The sequence below is a fragment of the Astatotilapia calliptera genome, chromosome 12 (genome assembly GCF_964374335.1).
Source record: "Astatotilapia calliptera chromosome 12, fAstCal68.1, whole genome shotgun sequence".
NCBI lineage: Eukaryota > Metazoa > Chordata > Actinopteri > Cichliformes > Cichlidae > Astatotilapia > Astatotilapia calliptera.
In genome coordinates this window covers 28,610,363-28,630,804 of record NC_137433.1, presented here as the reverse complement: position 1 = coordinate 28,630,804, position 20,442 = coordinate 28,610,363, and the positions used below count along the sequence as shown (strand labels likewise).

The window sequence follows — 20,442 nt, the reverse complement described above, 5'->3', positions numbered from 1 at the left end:
AAACTATCACTATCTTATCCTTTAAATGCATCCATACCACAAAGTGACAGCTGCATAACCCTCAGCTGTCCCCAATCTGTGCTTCCTACCTGTAGTTGCCTAGTTTGACCCAGACAATTTGTTTGTAGTGAGGTTTCTTCCCTGCCCTGCAATCGCTGCAGGACCACGACCCCTCCGGCATCTCCATCTCCAGACACTCCGGGTGGAAGGAAGCTGGGCATGAGTCGCAGCACAGCAACTTGCCTCCTACATTTGTATGGATGTATACATGTGTGTGTTTGCGTATGTGTGTATGGATGTGTGTTTGTGTTTGTATGTGTGTATGTGTGTGTGTGTGTGTGTGTGCATGCGTTGTGGGGAGGGGGTGGGTATGCAAAGAGAGGAGGAGTGCATGATTAGGTGATGCACCTTAACACCTGGTCAAACTCTGAATCTCATTTGCAGACAAGCCTATTAACTAAAAGTACAACTAGTACAAAGTCTATAAATACAGAATACAATCGTGGTTTTCTAGCATCTAATGTGAGTTAAAACAGTGTTCCTTAGGAAGACATTCCTACCACAATAACATCTGGCTATTAATCTAAATGAAAAACTAAGGCTAGGACCTTCTGGTCTGAGTGAAGCCTCCTGTAACAGCCTGACGGCATGAATGAAATGATTGGAAACCCTGCATGGGTTTCCTGGTTTGGGTATAGCATTTTATTGCAGCGGTTACAGCATGTCTGGCAATCAGATTCAGAGCACTGTACCAAGACCAGTCTTATGGGAAATACATGCGGTAGCACCGGAATAAAAATCAGCCAGCAGGTTAACAATGAATCAGGGTTATACTCAAATAACAAAGTACTGGCAAAAAGCCGGCATGCAGTCCAGCTCATAAAGCAAACTTCCCATCACACATATCACATTCTGCACAGACCAGCTTGCATGGAATCAAATCTTTACAGTATTTCCATTTCCAAAATGTAATTTAAAAAAAAATGCAATAGCAGAATTATAATTTTTAAAAAAGAAGAAAAAACCCTGTAATTTAACCTCCATCACCTGGAAACAGTTCTTTGCTTAATTGTACTAAATGATTAGGATTGTATTCCATCCAAGGCAGGTCAAAGCTCAAAGACATGAGGGGAGCCAAAATGTCATACTGTTTGAAATTTTCAGTCAAAAACAAACTTAGTTGCAGTTGCCATAAAAGAGGTGACGCCGGACGAGGTCTTTCAAATCAAAACCAAGCCCAGAGTGCTGAAGCAGAGAAGCAATGCGCCTCCAGCAGCGAGAAGCTCCACAAACCACAGAGAGAACCTGAACCAACCCAGAGCATTGGGACTTCATACATCCATGCTGCAGGTCTAAGGACCAATTTTATTTTACCAGCAGATAAACTGATTTATTTTCTTTATAACCGACTATTTTAGCAAAGAAGTTTGTAGATTGGTTGCTGATGCGCAACCAATTTTACGATGGGCCTCATGCAAGAACCACTCATACAAACAAAGCAGATCTACGATAAATAAGAACTTTTCACGTTCAACAGGATGAGTGAACAAAATTCATGAGCTGTTCAGATTAGTTGTGTTAAAAAGAGATTTTTCCACATTAGTCTGACTTTTAGCTTTGCACTGACCATCCCCACCCCCCGGGCCCTGGACTCGTACCGGTCCGTGAGTCGTTTGGTACCGGGCCGCGAGAGTTGAGGCTCAGGTGTGAAATATATGGTTTTCAGGGTTTTTATCGGTTTTCAGCATTATTTTGTTATCATTTTTATTGTTAACTCGGTTTTCCTCGGTCTTTTCATGTGTGTTATGAATAAATCTTCTTTTTTTCGGTACCGGTACTAGTTTTATTTTGTTGTATTTATCTGCGACACCTTAAAGGCCGGTCCGTGAAAATATTGTCGGGCATAAACCGGTCCGTGACGCAAAAAAGGTTGGGGACCGCGGTTTTATTCTGTAATTGACTTAAAAGACGAATAACCAAATACCTCTCATCCTGCTGAACAGTATCCGTGTTTGTGACACTGGTTCCTCTTCATTGCTTCCCATCGTAACTTTGCAGAGAGAATTTGTCGCCTCTAACTTCATGCCAAATTATTCCCTTTTATACATGTAGAGTACTGCACAAAGGTTTAAAGGCATTTCAATGTTTAGGTTCTTATCATTCAAATAGTACCAGGGTGTCAGGGAACGGTCTGCTCAGCCAAACTCACATCATAGATGCCCAAATATTCAACCAAAGTCATAAAGCTATAAAGAAGTATCTTTAGCATCAAAAAGAAAACATCCTGACACCTTCCAAGAGTCGGTCTTGGAAAGTCTGCAAGGTTTCATTTATTCTGGAAAACACTTCTTTTTGACTCTGAGAATAATCATAATTTACAAAACAACATTCATGTTTTATTCAATATGACCCCAAAGAAGTCAATGAGCCAGTAAAGTCATGAACGCGTTTACTTTGATACAACCAGAAGTGTCTTTGCAATGACCATTACCACAGAAGACATGTTTGGCTTTACTTTTCAGACCCAGAAGCTACGTCCATCTTTTATAGAGTCTATCGTAATAACATACTTAGGCAGATGAGATGTGTTATTTCAATTATGTCGCCATCTCTTTTAATTTTGTTGATTAATGAACAAGCACAAATGTATCTTTTTCATATCTTTAATATGAATACGCAGCCATGAGGCCTAGTTGTATAGTACAGTGACAATATCCACGGATTGATTGCCTTAAATATTACACATTTTGCATAAATGAATAAATTCAATCTATATAATTGCACACCAAACTCCAGCGAGTCGGTAATTCCTCACTCCAGCTTCATCAGTTAAAGAATCACCTTTTTTGTCCTTTTATTATATACAAGAGCACAATTTCTGCCTAATCTACTGCGCTGTTATTGTGTGACAATGAGTCAGCAGTACACAGCTAAACAGAATTGATGTACACTTGTGCCTTTCTAAATGTAATATCTTTGAAAGACCAATTTTACAATAATTTTACTTTTGTGACTCTGGCTTCTCATATGCAACCCTTCAATGAGAGGCTTGGGATGAGAGCACAAGACTTAATTCTTGCATGAGGCCCACTGTTGTTTTGTTAATGTGTTAGGGAACTTGGCTGAAGTTACTCTGCGTCACTCTGCGTTAAAATTAACTGCATGTGTAGTCAGTTAATTAACTTTGCACCTCAAGGCTTTGAAATGAAAGATGTGTACAAAAAGGGAGGGAAGGGGGTCAGAATGGGAGCAGGCACAACACAAACACAGACCAGTGGGACAAAGGAGAAAGAGAAAAACTGTTCAGTTACCTTTCCCAACATTCTTTTTGGTAGCTGACGAAGGAGAGGGAATCATAGGTAATTTCAACTCAGCACGATTTGACTCAGTCAGAAGGTAGTGGGACTTATAGGCATATGAACTTAATATGGTGTCAGTAAGGTCTTGCACTAACAGCCCTACACAAGACACACAGGAAGAGACGGGGGTGAGCCGCAGTCAAACTCGAAAATTACCCAAAGTTTACAAAAAGAGAAAGAACAAACACGCGTGCACAGCCACACAAACACACATACTCATACACAGTTGTAACACGCACAAAAAACAAAAGTAAAACAAAGTTGGTCTCAACAGAAAGAGGCCAGACAGTGCACTCAACTTGAAGTTAAATGTGAGGCTTAAACGAGCTAAAAGTCACAAAGAAAAAAGGATGTTTTCTTTCATCGGCACTCAGGACAGACGTGGTTCTTTTAAGTGGAGTGCAGTGTAACAGCCCGACTCGTTCATAGTATTAGTATCATGATGGAAAACAGACACGGCACTGCTATCCATGAACAACAAAGCCAAACATGAAACATGTAATATTAAAGATACCTAAATGAGATGTTACTGCGTCAAAAAGAGGTTAAAAGTGTATAAAAAACAAACAAACAAAAAAAAGATGACAATATGAGATGATGCAGGCAAGAAGAATCGATCTTGGATTTCGCCACAAGATTCAAATCGTCTGGTGTACGGTAATTAAGAACTGCTTGTGTCTGCAGCATGGGGCGAGGGGGAACGTCACTCCTTTGGCTCGGGGGTTTGTCGGTGTGTAGGGTGGGGAAAGCTTACCTCGGGCACACAGGAAGCACCATCCCACGTTGACGGGGGAGGTGAGGAGGCCGTTCTTCTTGGCGCTGCCGTGGTTGCTGCAGATCATGATGTGGTGAGTAAGGATGACACTGCCTGCCGCCACGCAGCTGTCGCTGGTGTGATAGGCCAACGGACAGCGGATACAACGAATCAGACGACCTGGAGGGGAAACAGATGAGAGAGAGAGCAGATTTTACCACAATCGTGGTATAAATTTGCCTTTATGTCTTTGGCCTTGTGACGTTCTCCAAGAAGGTCAAGGAAAAATGATTAGGTAGGAGGTAATCATTCTGGAGTATTCAACTGTACTCTAGGGCTGCTAAAAAATAAATACATAAAAAAAAAAGTAAAAGACAAAAAGAGGTGCACATGGTCTGGGTCTTTATGACCAGGGTGCAAACAGAGGCCCTCAAGCCATCCTGAAGACATGCACTGGAGTCACGTGAAGACACTGCTGGAAGTAGACAGGATGAGGTGTCCTTGTAGATCCGAGATGCAGGAAGCGGCAACTGTTCTGTTTTATGCAGATTACCTTCTTTTCGTGATCATTAAAAAACAAAAATGGAAGTATAATTGGAATCCAATTAATCACTCAGCCTAACAACACAGCTCTGCTCACTTCTTTTTACTGCTGAGATTCTATTAAAAACAAATAGGTCATATTCCTTTAATGGGCTCCAGCTGTAATTAAAGGAAAGCAAAAGGAAAAAGACAACCGACTACAGAGACTTCAGCTCCAAGTTATTGAAATCTATCTTCACAGTACTTAAACAACAAAACAGAATCTGACAATAGATTTTCCATAGGGCACAAGAAAACCTGGAGATTTGCGCAGTATTTACTCAGGTTTAAAAGGAAAAAAAAAACTAAGCTAGACAAAATGGTAAGGCTAATTTTTGAACCTAAACTATTTTTTGAAAGAAGCCATCTGAGAAGCTCAGAGGGGAAATGTGACTTTTCAACATCTAAAATAGAACAAAGTGTTACAAAAACACAAGAGATCACAAGTCAAAAAGATTGAGAGTCACTGCTTTGGGCTGTGTAGACATATACTGAACAAAACAACACGAGTTTCTCCTGCTGGGACTGGATTTAAAATAAGTTCTTCATAAAAAGTTTTCTCCACTGTATTATAGAGACTGATGGCCTGCTGTGCCTAAGCACTATTGATTTGTATTTATTTATTTTAAACAAAAGCTTCAGCTATTTGCAAATGTATCTTTTTGGTACAACTGCTCTCATTAACATTTTCACATGAAAAAATATATAGATATTAAAAGTGGATTAAAGAACCAGAGAAACATGACTTGAGAAAAATCCAGTAAAGTAACAACCTAAAACGATTTGACTCCTATCAAAGTTGCACAGGTCCTCACCTGCATCCATTTACACTCATAATGATCTTAGGTATGTGAAAAGAAATCAGTGTTATTTGATTTTTCTTTGAATCATAAAGTTTTTTCCCCATTTGTATACAAAATATAATTCACTGAAAATGATTCTTTCAGTCCTTTTCAAAGTAATTTCATGCAAAACCAGAGCAGTGTCCGGTAGGTGTTAGGCGTGTTTTTTTTTCCTTTCCAGCCTTTCCTCTCTTCCCACTTGGATGACTTTCATGTCTGATGGCAAAGGTATAAATCAGTTCATTTTCCTAAGGGTTTCCCTGACATACTGGGATTGTTGTGGAGGGCTGCAACAACACACTTATAAAGAGATAAAGAGATAAAATTAAAATGGAGCAGAATTGAGTTCCACTTATTATTACAGTCTTCCACTACAGTTCCAGTTTCTCATGTGGCCCCTTGGGAAAATGAACCACGCACCCCTGGTATAAATCATAGTTGTCGATATCACTTTTAGCACCTCTGCATCGAAGCGCATCTTTTCTCATTTGCAGATATTTCCTGCAGGATAATGTACGATCGCCTAAAGACCTTTCCAGGAGCAAGCCAGTTTACTTTCTCCAGTGCTCGACAGTCTCCAGGTACTTCTCACCAAACAGAACAATTTAACTTTGACATGAAGAGGATGTTTGTGCCAAGGCTGTCACCAAGTATTCTTCATTAAATCTGGCACAAGTTCTCCCACAGTCTGTTTTCTCTGAAGAAGACACTCCTATTTACTTCTAATGCATTTAACTCTTACATATTTCAACAAAGAATCACAAGCTTGATTTCAATGTGAGCTTTGTTCTATTAGTCAGTCAGTATCATCACCTAAGGAGTCTAAACTCCATTTTAATGACCCTTTTTCTATCTATCACCAGCTCACACCCCTACAGACTCAACCACGAAATTACTAAAGGCCACAGACAAAAAAGGGAAGCTGTTCTACCTTTACTGGCTCGTTGTGGGTCTCTCTCCAGACAGCAGGTTGAACAACTGTGCTGAGGGCAGCTGAAACCTCCACCTGGGCTGCTGGTGGTTCCCGGGAGTTTACGGACACAGTCCTCGTGATAGTAACAACCACATCCAGACACAGAGCAGCGCGTCACCTCCATGCCCACTGTTTTACAGCTAAAACAAGGATGGTTCCCTAGAAAAGGAATGTCAGAGAACGTGCTGTAGAAAAGCGCCAAACACTGCAAATATGATGGTAGATATGTAGTTGTGTTTGAATTCACTCACCTGTTCTACATTCTGTGCAGCTAAATCTTCCTTCAGGTGGGGACGACAAACCGAGACACTCCATGTGAAACTGCTTGTTGCAGTCACCTTCACATACCATCAAACCATCGCCGTACACCTCGCAGATCTACACAAAAACACAGAGAGTGAGGCAGTTTAAAAATATACCACACAAATATACCACACAACCAATGCCTGTAAATGTTTAGAAGAAAGAGCAGAACTGAGGCGAATCATGAGCAACGCTGACCTGGCACACAGTGTCCCTCTTGCTGGTGCTGCTGTCCTGACGGGACAGGCCAGAGTCCACAGACTGAGTATCTGAAGCATCTGCATCTGCTGCTGCTGGACTATCAAGACTCTTCCCAAATAAGCCCTGAAGCAGAGATGCACTGAATGTAAACCAGAGTGTTTAACCAATGCGTCGGGTGTGCAGACATTTTTTCTTATCTTACACTGGACCTTTGTGAATTGTATCCTCATCGAACCAAGCTGTTTAAGTTCCTCTCCCTTTACCCTACTTTTTCCTGATTGGCTGTACCTCGCAAACAGAAGCTTCTGCGCTCACAGTCAGAGCTGCGCACCTGAGATGACCAAATTAGGAATATCCACTCTCTACATATAAATCAAAGAGTAGGAAAAAACTGGCAAATGAGCAGCCCCAAGTCTGAGCTTGAGTTTGCAGAAATTACTTGTACGTGGACCATCATCATAACAATACATATATGACAGGAATGACAAAAAGAGTATCAACTGCTTCAAGTGTCTTCTTTTCTTCAGCAGCAGAGAAGCCAAAGAATAATATAAAAACATGTAAATAATAAAAAAAATGATCATCCTTAAGAAGGTAAAAGCTTAAGAAGTGCTCATTTCTGGTTTTAAAGGGTGCAATGTTGGGATCTAAACAGGCCTATTGCTTACAGGAATAAAAATAAATTAATGCAATAAGAGCAAAATGAATCAGAGATAATGAAAACATGACTGAGATCGAATTTTGCACTATGAACAGTAAACATCTCTGCATGCATGGCAATAATGTATGGATATTTAGCCTCTGGACTAATGGAGACAAATATTTTGTGTGCAGAAAAAAAGCCCTCGGTCATGTCATTCAAGGCTACCTGCGGGTCGTTGAGGCCTCTGGAGTCTGAATCAGACGTGTCTCTGTACTGAGATGAAGCCATTTCGACATCTGTTGATGCTCTGCTTCGCTTCTTCAGTGGCTTGCACGCATCTGAGATCTCACTAGCTCCTACACGATCACATGGGGGGGGGAAGAAGAGACAGATTTTGTCTTTCTACAAGTACAAAGAGCTTCCATGACAAATGATTTACAGCGTGTGTGAATGAATGATCGCTCACCTTTCTGTGAACCTGTCCTCAGCGTGGTCTCTGGAGCCATCTCAGCCTGCAAGGAGATTAAAAGTGCAGGTTCAGGTTATCTCAGGTCTTCTTAGTTTGGATTCTAAGCTGTCTCATTCAATTTAATGAAACTATTCCTGCACAAAAATTCAGGAAAGTTTGCAAAACAAATCTGAATATAGCTCAACACGTGCATACCTGGATTATTTTGGAAGACAGATACACAATTTCACAGTTCTCCTGCCAACTCCTGCGGTGTAGGAAAAATACAGCTGCCCAAAGCTCTATCATATTACAAAATCCTTTTAGCAGCATTTTAGCATCTGATAAGCTTTCAAACTGCTAAAGCTGTTACGTGAACAGAAGTGCTAGGCTCATATTTCAATTTTTACTTTATTATATTTTTATATTCTATAAAAATCTATAAAAAAAGACAGGGAGAGAAAGGTATGGCATACTGATTCCCTGTGGAGGACTAATACCTGCTCTTTTTTGGTTTTCTTCTTAGGGACGAGATCGTTGCCTCTCTCTGACTCAGACCTGCTTCTGACACACCGCCGCTGAAGCTTCCTCTCTTGAGAACCTAAAAAAACAAAACAAAACACTAAGCTGCATCTCTTTCTGACTTTGTCAATTTAATCCATAAAATTGAGAAATGCAACAGAAACACTCTGCATGTCTGTGTTTCGCCAACCTTGCGGACTGCTGTGGTGTGATCCCGGAGATGAGGTCTGCTGCAATCCTCCCTCTTCACTCCTCCGACTCGCTGGGGAATCTCTCCTCTCCTCTCCCTCGTCCTCTCCTTCATCCCCATCTTCCTCCTCCTCTGGACTGGGCTCAGGTTTAGCTCTGCTGTCCTGCTGAAATCAACATTTGAATATTAGCTTACAGGATGTTTCTGCTGTGTACATCTTCTTCTGTCAGTTAGACCAACCTCAGGTGAGCAGTATCCCAGGTCGGGCTGCCTGCCTTCTCTCTCCACCCTCTCTTTCTTCTCTTCTTCTTTGTCCTTCTTTGGGGAGGCAGCTGCTTTTTTCTGGATAAGAGGCCAGTCACATTTTGTGATCTCCACATTCAGCCTCTTCATTGTGATAGAAAGAGGCAGCAGCTTCCTGGCAGCTGCCGTTTTCCACGTTTTGACCGGAGGCGGAGAGTCCTGCTGTGCTCGTGCATCACAGCCGGCATTCTGTTTCGGTGAGCTGGTCTTACGTTGGTCCCCCCTCTGGTTCTTATCTTCACTTGAGGCCTGGGAGTTTGCGTTGTCATCTGTGTTTGAAACACTACACTGTCTCCGTGGAAGCTGCCGTCGCGGAGGCTGCTCTCTATCTGGTGACTTTACATCTCGGTCCTCCTTCTTACTGATAGAGCTGCTTGAGCGCCGGCTTCGTTTCTCAGGTCTGATGTTGGGTTTCTTGCTGGGTGGGGCTTCAGTAGGGTCTGGGTCCACATAGATGAAGGTGTAGTTGTCAATTCGCTCCTGTCTCGTCATCAGAAAAGCATCCTCGGCGTGACCAACACCCACCTCCCACTGAGAACGTTCCCGCTGAGGGATAGGCTTCATTAGCTGATGAGAAAAAAAAGAAAACTCATGAACTTATAAACATGTACTAACCCTGGCATTCATGATTTTGGATTAACTGAAGGCTTTTCAGGGAGTTTTTAGAACAATAATAATAATAATAATTAAAAAAAAAAAAAAAGTGTTCCACATACTACATACATGACTAAAAACAAAAGAAGAGGTGTGCGGATCCAATAATTGGTATTGATTCGATATTGGTCAAAGATAGTGGGTAACACATTGGGGAAAATATAATCAGATGCTCCATTAGCCAAAACTACATGGTACAACCTCAGTTAACAGCATGCCATGAAGACAGATGTGACAAGTAACTGAGATTTAAGAATATCTGATTGGGTTAAACTGATATCTCGAGCTCAGACGTGTCTCCATGTAAATTTATTATTGGCTTAGCTGTGTAAGAGGGGAAAAAGACAGCATCAGATTACTAACCATCAGCATGGGAGATGAAAAAGTGGCACTGAGAAATCCCCACTATAAACACTGATGTTACATAAAGCTGTCTTATAATCCCAGTGAGGATGGGATGTCTGATGATGATGTTATGTGAAGAGGACAGCTCAGAATATGCCTTCATTAAGAAAAGGGAAAAATCTTTAAAAACAAATTAGACTTGCTCATTATTCTTTCAAACTAAGTATCCCAATTTTCACCCACTCAACAAAATCAAACATTTTTAAATGTGTGCCGCTGCAGAGGTCTAAAGCCTGAGCTTTTAACTCGAAAGGGATTACTTGCACATACGATGACCTCATTACTTGAAATTTTTTTTTAATATCTTTAATGTGAGCATCCACCATTGTTACAGTGGCTGAAAATAAGGAAAAGCATAGCAGGTCCACTATATGGTTAATTCTGGTTAAAGATTTTTGAAACAATCTTTTTAAAAGCTGAAAACAACAAAAATTCTGTTTAAACAGTTTGTTTTCTTTAAGTCTTAAAAATAAATCTCCCATCTGTGCATACTTTGTGTCTCTCTACAGGGTTTGTGGTTTTGCGAAGTGTCTCTGACTGAAGCTCGTCAAACTGTTGCTTCCCCTGGTACATGACTATCCTCTTCTCGTGGATCCACGCTCGCTCTGCGACACTGCCAAAGAACTGGACGTGATATTCCCTGTGACCTGCACGGCAGCAGAGGAAAGAAAACAAGTTGCGGCACTTCTGTGTTTACACATTTACACACTTAAACTTGAACAACAAAGACGTTTAAGGGATTTTACCTCTGGTGTTGATGCGAGTGTGGACCTTCATCTGTGGGTCTGAGGACACCATGCAGGGCCACCAGGGGTAGGTACCCACCTTGGACCACACCAGATCTCCTATTACAAACTCCTTACAGAAGCCTGTCTCCTGGATCACTGATGGATGATGGACCTTAGGAACCTAAACATGAACAAGTCACTGTTATGTTTTCAAAATGTTTACTACAAACCACAGCAGCTGATCTGCGACGACTTCAAACTGCTTTGGTGAGTGAACATGAGCTCTTGCCTTCGGCGTCTTTGGTTCGGTTTTAATAACGGTCTTCGGAGGCTTCTCTGTCTGCACCGGCGGTGCTTCTTTTGGCGGCGGCTGGACGTGGGTGTCCTCTGTCTGGCCTGTGGTACCTGGCTGTGTTTGGCTCGTGTCCAGGCTCTGTTCCTGAGCTTGCAGCAGCAGTCTTGCACTCTTTTTCCTCTTCTCCTTCTTCCTCTCATGTCTGCGCTGCGCCTGAGCGGCCTCGTTCTTCTGAGACTCTTTCTGAAGACGGGGAAATAAACAGAAAGAAGTCAGCTGCGATGAGACGGCAGTTCATTTTGTTGTGTTTTTATAAAAGAAACAACTCAGAATTTCCTCAGATGTCCGCTGCTTTAGGGATTTTGAAGAATAATTAAAAGTAAACTAAGATGTGCACGGTAATAATTCCATTAAAAAATAAATGGACTGATAAGATTTCCAATTAATACGCACAGTTATTTTGCCAAGGTGTCTTGGGATTTAAACAGGATATTTTATGTTCATTTCCATTCGCATAATTTTATTCTTGGACTGCAGCAGAGTAGCTTTATGGTTAAAATAATCCTCATTTATCTAGTACTGAGCCTGGGTATACTCAGTTTATTTATCATCTGTCATTTGGGCTCTCTGTAAGTGAACTTCCTTCTGATTGGCTGCCTCTCATAAGCAAAAGCGACCTTCACACTTCCTGATAATGATATCCACTCCTTTCGAGATCATACGGAGTCAAGAGTTAAAAATAAATTTACAAAATAGAGCATTTAGACCAGTCTAAGTGTGAGCTTTTGGCTTACAAGTATTTGTCAACACACACTGACATCAATGCCTGACAATGTCCATGACAACATGGAAAAAGGGAGGAAAAAAGCATTTTTAAAGAACACATTGTCTTTAAAATGGGAAAATAATTGTGTTTATGCAAGTTTTTCCTTTACTGAGCAGAAGCATAAGGTGCAGGAAAGCCAAAATGTAATGTAAAGTTCCACGCTGTATGTGGACTGGCCGAGCTTACGTGTTGGGCGGCTGTCTAAAAAAGTACATGACGCATCATTGTTACAGTTTTTTAAGTTTTCGGCTTGCTTTTTCTTTCTGTTTGGTTTTGAGCATTTGTTTTCAATTCGGTACTATCCAAAATGAGTTTGCCTGTTTCACTTCAGTTTTTCATAATTTCCATCTTTTTAACTGTTACAATAGGGGAGGGCATGTTCAAATGACGCACCAAACTGACAAAGACTAATACCAAGGACATTTCCTGCGTATGATTTCCAAGTAGACAAGTTGTTAAACTTGGTTCTGTTTTTCTGAGGCCTAGTTTTTAAGCTTTATATAACTTAACTAAAACTGCTTTTCCACACCCAGTTTTAGTTTAGCTTTAGTTAACTATTAACTGTTATAGTAGAAGACACACAATTAGTTTATGCAATAATTAAAATAATCATTTATTGATGTCCCCAGACTGAAGTTCTGAAGCAAATTAGTTTGCAGCACCTCTGAACTATGTTTCACACGTCTTTCTCGGATTTAATTATTTATAAACCAAAGGAATAACAGACACGGGACGCAGCGGTTCAGATTAAAGTCAGTGTGTGCTTTCTTCTCATGCACAAACCTTTACCAGCAAACCCTTTAGGTTTACTAATACGCACATTAATAAAAACATACAAAGTTAAAAGCAAGGTTTTAAAATAAACACACACACAGAGCGAGTTTGTTAGTACAGCCATAAAGATTTGTGAAGAAACATGTGCTCATGTTAAAGAGGACTGCCAAACACGAGCAAATGTTAATAAAAACCTGACAATAAAACAATGTGAAAACTTCAGATGCTTGTTATATTTTGATAAAGTTTCTTTATCTGCATTTTTTTTATTCCTGTGAGAAAAAACAATTTAAAGATTTTTAAAACAAAAGGAGCAACAACCAGTTAATTCTGTTCTTTGACAGGCTGAAACCAGCATTAGTTTAATATTTATCCTTAGAATCAGAATCAGAATCAGAATACTTTATTGATCCCTGGGGGAAATTATTTTTTGTTACAGTGCTCCATTTTAAACCAACATTAAGACAAGACAGACAATACACTAACTAAGAATAGTACAATAATAATTAAGTTCCCTAAATAATTAAACTTGTGCTTTTTACGTGATCTTTACTCTTCCTAGAAAGAAAGAAAGAAAGAAAGAAAGAAAGAAAGAAAGAAAGAAAGAAAGAAAGAAAGAAAGAAAGAAAGAAAGAAAGAAAGAAAGAAAGAAAGAAAAACTGTCTGCAACACTGTGAACAAACTGAGCTGAAGGTCATCACAGTTATCTGGTATTCAACATTAGCTGTGAACGAGATCTCTAATCGTTTTCGTTTTGATCCTCTAATTGATTACGTTGCTAATCATTTCAGCTCTAACATCAAGTAAGAAGTTTTTCTTAACTTTATATAAATATAAAACATTAGTCCTTGTCTTTTTCAGAGAGACAGTACAGCAGATTGGCCGCAACCTCAACCAGAATCGTTCAAATCTGGTAAATTTTATTAAATCCTCTGGCAGTAGCTGACCAGAGCTAAATGACGATAGTATGTATGCATACATTATATAAAGACTAGAAAATGCACTTTCACCCCATGACCTCCATTTGAACAGCTCTTGTTATCTTGCTATCCAAACTTTGATTAAATTAAAGGGGCTGATCCTGATAATGTGCAGCCTTTAAGCTTCTGGAGAGTTTTTAAACTCATCAATAACCCACGTGTTGTCATTGATGGCCCATTCCTTCTACACTTAATCAATTCAGATGGTAAGTGTAATTCCAGCTGCACTATCGTCTCTTGATTTTGTTGCTCATAGGCTTGGCTCTTGATCTTAGTCGAGAACACCCGGGCTGATTTTGTACCTCAAAGTTTTAGTTCTCATAGGAATGGCTAACTATAAAGTCTAGTTTGCAGAAAAATTAGCTTAAACATTATACATTTTGTAATTATTAATGCAATTTTTTAAAAATACATTAAACTCTGGAGAATCAGAGGTTCTTCAGCTCTGTTCTACCACATGAAAAAAAAAATGTTTGAAGCAATTTTGAAAAGGAGATAGCAGTCAGATCATGCATCTTTTTCATTATATGAAATAATAATAAAAAAAGAAAACAACACTGTGCGCACCTGTGCAGATTTCCACATTTCCACCTAATCTTCTGCACTAAAAAGCATCTTTGGAAGAATAAACAAAAAGGTAAAAAGAAATGTTGCCTAAAAGGCTGTTGGCAGTTACCTGCAGTTCTTGCAGCAGGTCTCCGCACAGCGCAGACTCGAACAGCTCTTTGCCGTTCTGATACGTCTTTATGATCTTCAGCTTGATCTCCGGAGAGCTGGTTTTCTTCAGGACCCCACCAGAAGCACTGGATGGGGCGTGCGTGGGCTGAGACGAAGGGGTGTTGTCCACAAGTGAGGGGGGAGGACTGGACGAAGGCAGGTGTAACGGGGGAGGAGGGGGCAGGTTGTGAGTCATGATGTGAGGTGTCTGGTGTAGGTGATGCTGGGTGGGCAGGGGTGGCGGTGGAGGACTCTGCGGGTGTGAGTGGGTTTGTATGTGAGGTGGATTTGAGTGGATGTGGAGCGAATGGTGGTGGTGATGGGGATGATGATGATGGTGGTGGTGGAGGTGTGGGTGATGTGTGGACAGTGGGGGTGAAACGGGAGACAGAGGTCTTTCCTGGAGACCGGGACCTCTCAGGACGGTCCCCTCCACCGACACGAGGCCGTGGTCCCCGTAGCTCCGTATGGCCCCATAGCCATTAGCAGAGCCGTTGGGGAACTGCGAGTACATGGAGAATTTAGCCTGCGGTTCGTATATGCCCAAACCCGGCGGGTAGCCATTGGGGACCTGCGGCATGTCCTCCGAAGCCGATGGCGGGTACGGAAACTCTGCATCCAGGGCTGCATCGTAGGAGGGACCACCATCCTCACCCGGGTCACTGCCGGTGTCGCAGGTGCCTTCCTGTCTGATGTTGGCGGAGTCAATGAGCTGAGGGGGTTGCTGAATTGTATTTCCCATGATCCCTTGCATGAAAGAGAAGGAGAAATCCATTGTTGGGCTCCTGCATCCTTAACTGTCTTTTTCTTTGACTGGACCTGCCGACAGAGGTACACACAACTGAATGAACCGCAGGAAAGCTCAACAAGCACACAGCCAATAGTCACCAAGACCTTAGCTTCTATCCTTCAGGAATTATTAACAGATTATTTAACACAGAGCAACAGATTAACACTGCACACATCTGTGTTTCTGGGTTGGCCTTTTTTATTTAACTTTCTAGCAGTGTATTAAGCAAACTTGTTTGCAAATTAAAGCTTCACTCTGGAATCCCAAATTGTCACACACTGACACTTGGTGTCACATCTGAACCCACGGTTACCGTTTTTTAAGCCTCATTTTCAATGAAAAAGGCATATTTAAACCCAAACAATAATCCTTTCTCTAAATGGAACCAAGCAGATTTGGTGTCTGAAACGTATCAAACTGCAGCTGTAAATGAAGAGAAACTAAGAGCAAAGACAGAGTTACATCATCGGGTTTTTTGGCTCCCACAGTAAACACAAGGACTGTTTATTATTATACGAATAAAATAGCTAGAAAAACATCAGAATAACAGAGTTTATTTTTTGTTTATGACCACTGATCTGGGCTTTGGTAAATCTTTCTCACTGCAGATAAACACACGGGACTGTCATAAGTTCTGGAAAGAAGTCAGCCATCTACCGAATTGGTTTGCCATGTATCAGCTGTTTTCTGGTTAAAATATCTAGAAATTTCTGCTAATAATATAGTGTGAAACTTCTAACTCTGACTTGTAGAAGCACACACCTCTCCTCCCTTACAAAACTCAGGGTTAGCTGACCATTAACTACACAACTTTAATTATCACTTCAGTGGCAGTTTCACCAGGCTCCTACTCCTCAAATCTGAGTTTTAGAGCAGCAGTTTGAATTATGTGGGATTTTTTTTTTTTAAACAGATGCACTGAGGAGATCTGCAGAATACTCATTATAATGATTACTGTGATAAACTCACAGGGTGGTCTGAATTGCAGACCCCATAAATCCCCATATTATCATCACAAACTCGGGTCATCTTCGTAGTGTATACTGAGAGGTCGTGCAAGCTCCTGTTCACAAGCTTTAGGTGATTTTTATGTGTTTATTTTCATCAACACAAACACATGGTGGCCTGCTTGCACAAAACAAAAGAGCAGCTACCAGAGGTGGGTTTGACCTCATGCACTGAACACTTTTAACCACCAGAGCTGATATAATTAATTAGGTTTAAAGTGTTGAGTGGGTAATCTGCTCCTCTTGTTGCGGTTTAACTTGTTAGCAGCTTTGCGAAGGGTGAACAACGGTGATGTAAACATCCAAAAGATGTCATCCAGCGGTCACTAGTCTCCTATAAGGACTTGTAGTATAACTTGGGTGTATATATAGTGTGGCAGAGATCAATAGCTGGCTATAGATGTGTTATTTTAATCAAACATAACAAAAAAGACGGGTGCATGCATGGGCATAACAAGGTTTCAATGACTGATCTTACAGCTTCCTGCGATGTTAGCTTGAAGCTACCTGGCACCAAAGGCATCGAAATGGAAATACAGGAGCCGTTTAAACGGTTAAAAGGCGAAGCACACGACGGGGATGTGGCTGTATGTCTTTCTGACACACTCGGGGACACATTTCCATTTATTAATGTTTTCTAATCCATCTAAGCGCACATGAAACAAGATGAAAGGAGGTGGAAGGGGAGGAGGGGGGAGAAAGCTAATGTTGGGTAGGCTAACGCTAACGCTGCCAATATGGCTGCCTGGTACCCCTTTAAATCAAATTGTCTGCCGTGATTATACCTCCATCACTGACGGTTTGTGGGGGGAAAATGTGCCCGAAAGCAAGCTGGCTACGACTGAAAACGAGGAGATGCAACATGCAGAGGCGGCCAACACTGAGCAGTAGCACCAGCAGCAGCACGGATTTTGATAGCGAGTCGAAAGATGCAGGAAAATACACAAAAAAATGTCAATACCTTCAGCGTGTCCCATTCTAAACACATACACCAGCCAGCAATGCTTCCTCGTTTAATCTACAGGAGGAGAAGGAGAAGGAGGGGGGTACAAAATAATAATAAAAAAATAATAATAATCCTGTGATGTTGGTAAAGCTCAGGCCTTTTCGTTTTAACGCAATTCTCCACAGAGAGGAGGAGGAGGACTCGATCTGGTCGCTGCCCAATCCCAACGCGGGGCTCTTCGTCAGTGCGAGGACCCGAAAACCTCAATCTGATCGCAACCCCCTTCCTGTCCTCTTCTTCATAATAATCTCTAGCACCCTCTTCCTCCGGTTTAACAAAAGCGCTCTGCCCTTTTTTTTCTTTTAAATTCTCGGTGGATCCAGCTCCTCAGCTCAGCGCCAAAATCACACTGATGCAGCCTGCAAGCAAGGGTCACCAGAGGCACCCCGGGAGCTGTAGTTTATATCTTACATTTGGTTAAACAGGAGGAAAAAGGCATCTGAAATGCACGGAAATAAAGGAGGAAACGCATGTGTGGGGGGTTTCATTTATTTATTTATTTTTAATGGGCTACACAAGAACATTTTACTGCTCGTATCGTGGATAAACACTGTTAAATATTTGATTTTTTTTTTAAATCATTATTGTTATTATATTTTTATCTCTGTGTCCACGGCACCATGTATCTACGCTTGCAGCAGGCTCTCCGATTGGCTTTTACGCGCCTCCTCGCCTGATCTGCTTCTCAGGGGGAGGAGGTGGAAAAAAGAAAGAGCTGTCACTCTGCCTCTTGTTTCTTGTTCCTGCATGTTGTTCCTGCAAGTGTTATTAGGAACACTTCCTTTCATATATCAAGGATTTCGTTCAGCAAGAAAGTGCCAGGTTTAAAGTCAAAGTCAAAGTCAACTTTATTGTCAATTCTGCCACATGTACAGGACATACAGAGAATAGAAACTTCGTTACTCTCAATCCCTAGATAAAATAGAAAATGAACATTTAAATATAAGAGTGATTAAAAATGCAAGTAAAATATTTTAAAGTAAAAAAAATTAAATAATATAATACAATTTTACATATAACAAGAAAGCTATACAATATACAATATAAGGGTAAATGACATTGAGTGCAAACCAGGCAGAGTAGTGCAAATAGGCAAATAGTGCAAATGGAGATTTGGTAATGTACGGTATGAGATAGTGTAACACAAAGTCTTATGAGGGTGGATGGATGGATGGATGTTCTCCCCAAATACAGGGGAGTCCAAACACATGGATAATACTTTATAATACAGTCCTGTAATTAAATGGAATTTTAATGTATTTTATTTGAAATTACAATGTAATTTATTATTGTCATTATTTACCCACAAATACTTAAATATAGGCAAAAACAATATTTTCCCATCTTACATTGTAAGTACACTGTGCTTTTTGGAGGGAGTGCTCTATATTATAGAGCAGTTTGACTTTTACATGCTTTATACTGTAAGTAATTTAAAGTTCGGTATAAGCATAACATCCATCATGCATAATAATGAATATTAAATAATAATGTAAAAAAAAAGATGTAAAAACACAAGATTTAATGTTTAACACAACAGCTGCTACTAAAATATCTGTTTTTTCCCCTTTTTTATTGATTTGTGAATAATCTGTCAAATCTCTAAAGGCTTTTGCAAAGACAATATGTGTGAATTGCAGCTTTCTTATCGTTGAACATTATCTTGTGTATTGATCTGGTCACTGTTTGTCTGCCAGATTGTGCTCTGTCTCCGGTTTCTACCATGCAAATGCTTCCTTAGAAAACGCCAAACTTTTGTGTATGAGAAATCTCTGTCAGTTGGAGCAGCAATTTTCAGACTGTGGCTCAATTAAAAACCAGTGTGCTACTTCCACCGATGTCCGTGTAACTAAAATTTCAACCTGGTCTTTGTCATTTTTTATTAATAATAAACATAAAAGATAAAATAATGGTATGTCAGGTGTGAAGTAGAGCATGGCAGAAGAAGTTATAGAACCAGTAAATTAGAAAAACAGTCTGGCTTCTGACCTTCTCTTTTGATGCGTATTTCCCAGAATCGACACAATAGTTTAAGAAATAGAGGTTAAACTGTGAGGGAACTGAAGGTGCCTGAAAACTGATCAATTGCTGCTTTTTTTGTTTTATTTACTGAACCATTTAACACTGACCTGTGAATCATTAAAGCATAAAACAGGCACCAAATACAAATGATAAACCAGTGTTGTGTCGAAACATAACAGAAAATTTAACAAAGAACTAATTTTAAAATATATCTTCAGGCCCTTTGTTAGTAGCAGCTTGATGCAAAAACACATTTACCCCCCATTTCTTTAGCTGAATGTATTAAAAATGTAAAATATAACACAGTTTAACAGATATTTTTGAATCAACATGATTTCAAAATAGCTATTACATTAAAAAAATGTAACCCCCCCCCCAAAAAAAAAAAAAAAAAACCCAGAGGAAACTGCACAAGTGTAGGACAAAATAAGTAGGCATAACAACAAATCAAACAAACAAAACTATCTACAGCAGATAAGCAGTATCTGAGCGACTTCACACAGGACCTATGGGATGCATCTGATCTATCTTTTGGTCGCTGAAGCCTCATCAGATGATTCCAAAGTTGAAATATGTGATTTAAAACATCATCAATATGTAGCGAAGAGGTCAGGAGAGCAGTACAACAGTGAGTGTAAAACACATGCGCTCTATAAAACAGAAAGGTACGGTCTCATTTTGGTCCACCATGTAATTCCATCTAGAAGGCATCTGATTAGCAGTGGCTTTATTTTAGCATGAATCGAATACAAAAGAATTACTTTTTATTATTTTGTTGTACATATACATTGGAATTGTGGATGCTTCATACTGTGCAAGAAATATAAATAGCCCAATGGATAACAAGTAAAACACACAATAAAAGGCAAACAGTCGAACAGTCTGACGTAAATATCAAGGAATACTGATCAATACTTGACACTGTGGCAACAAGGTGTCTCTGTCTGAGTGACCAGTGTAAGCGAAAGAAATGACCACTGCAACTAAAAGTTGTTTCAGAGTAATCATGTGAGTAGGCCTGTGCATGACTCCATCATGCATTAGTTAACTTTAAAGCTTGAGGGACAGCTCGTTTGGTGGCTTACTGCAGGTTTAAACACTAGCATACCAATGAAGGA

General features: G+C 40.4%; 1 protein-coding gene across 3 annotated transcripts in view; it reads right to left on the bottom strand.

The window, feature by feature from the left end:
- nsd3 (nuclear receptor binding SET domain protein 3) overlaps positions 1-18,682 on the bottom strand; it is a 29,468-nt gene extending 10,786 nt beyond the window's left edge. Inside the window, exons 1-16 of one of the 3 annotated variants that reach the window (XM_026187239.2) lie at positions 17,258-18,682; positions 14,459-15,318; positions 11,197-11,445; positions 10,926-11,088; positions 10,672-10,826; positions 9,058-9,687; positions 8,818-8,983; positions 8,606-8,706; positions 8,124-8,169; positions 7,883-8,013; positions 7,012-7,137; positions 6,762-6,888; positions 6,469-6,669; positions 4,114-4,293; positions 3,312-3,458; positions 90-246 (exon numbers count right to left, since the gene is read on the bottom strand). In XM_026187239.2, the coding sequence (XP_026043024.2) occupies positions 90-246; positions 3,312-3,458; positions 4,114-4,293; positions 6,469-6,669; positions 6,762-6,888; positions 7,012-7,137; positions 7,883-8,013; positions 8,124-8,169; positions 8,606-8,706; positions 8,818-8,983; positions 9,058-9,687; positions 10,672-10,826; positions 10,926-11,088; positions 11,197-11,445; positions 14,459-15,274 (3,395 nt within the window). In that variant the 5' untranslated portion in view covers positions 15,275-15,318; positions 17,258-18,682. The remainder of the gene's footprint in view (positions 1-89; positions 247-3,311; positions 3,459-4,113; positions 4,294-6,468; positions 6,670-6,761; positions 6,889-7,011; positions 7,138-7,882; positions 8,014-8,123; positions 8,170-8,605; positions 8,707-8,817; positions 8,984-9,057; positions 9,688-10,671; positions 10,827-10,925; positions 11,089-11,196; positions 11,446-14,458; positions 15,319-17,257) is intronic. The other 2 variants (XM_026187240.2, XM_026187242.2) reach the window with 2 other exon arrangements.
- Between the last annotated feature and the right edge of the window lie 1,760 nt (positions 18,683-20,442).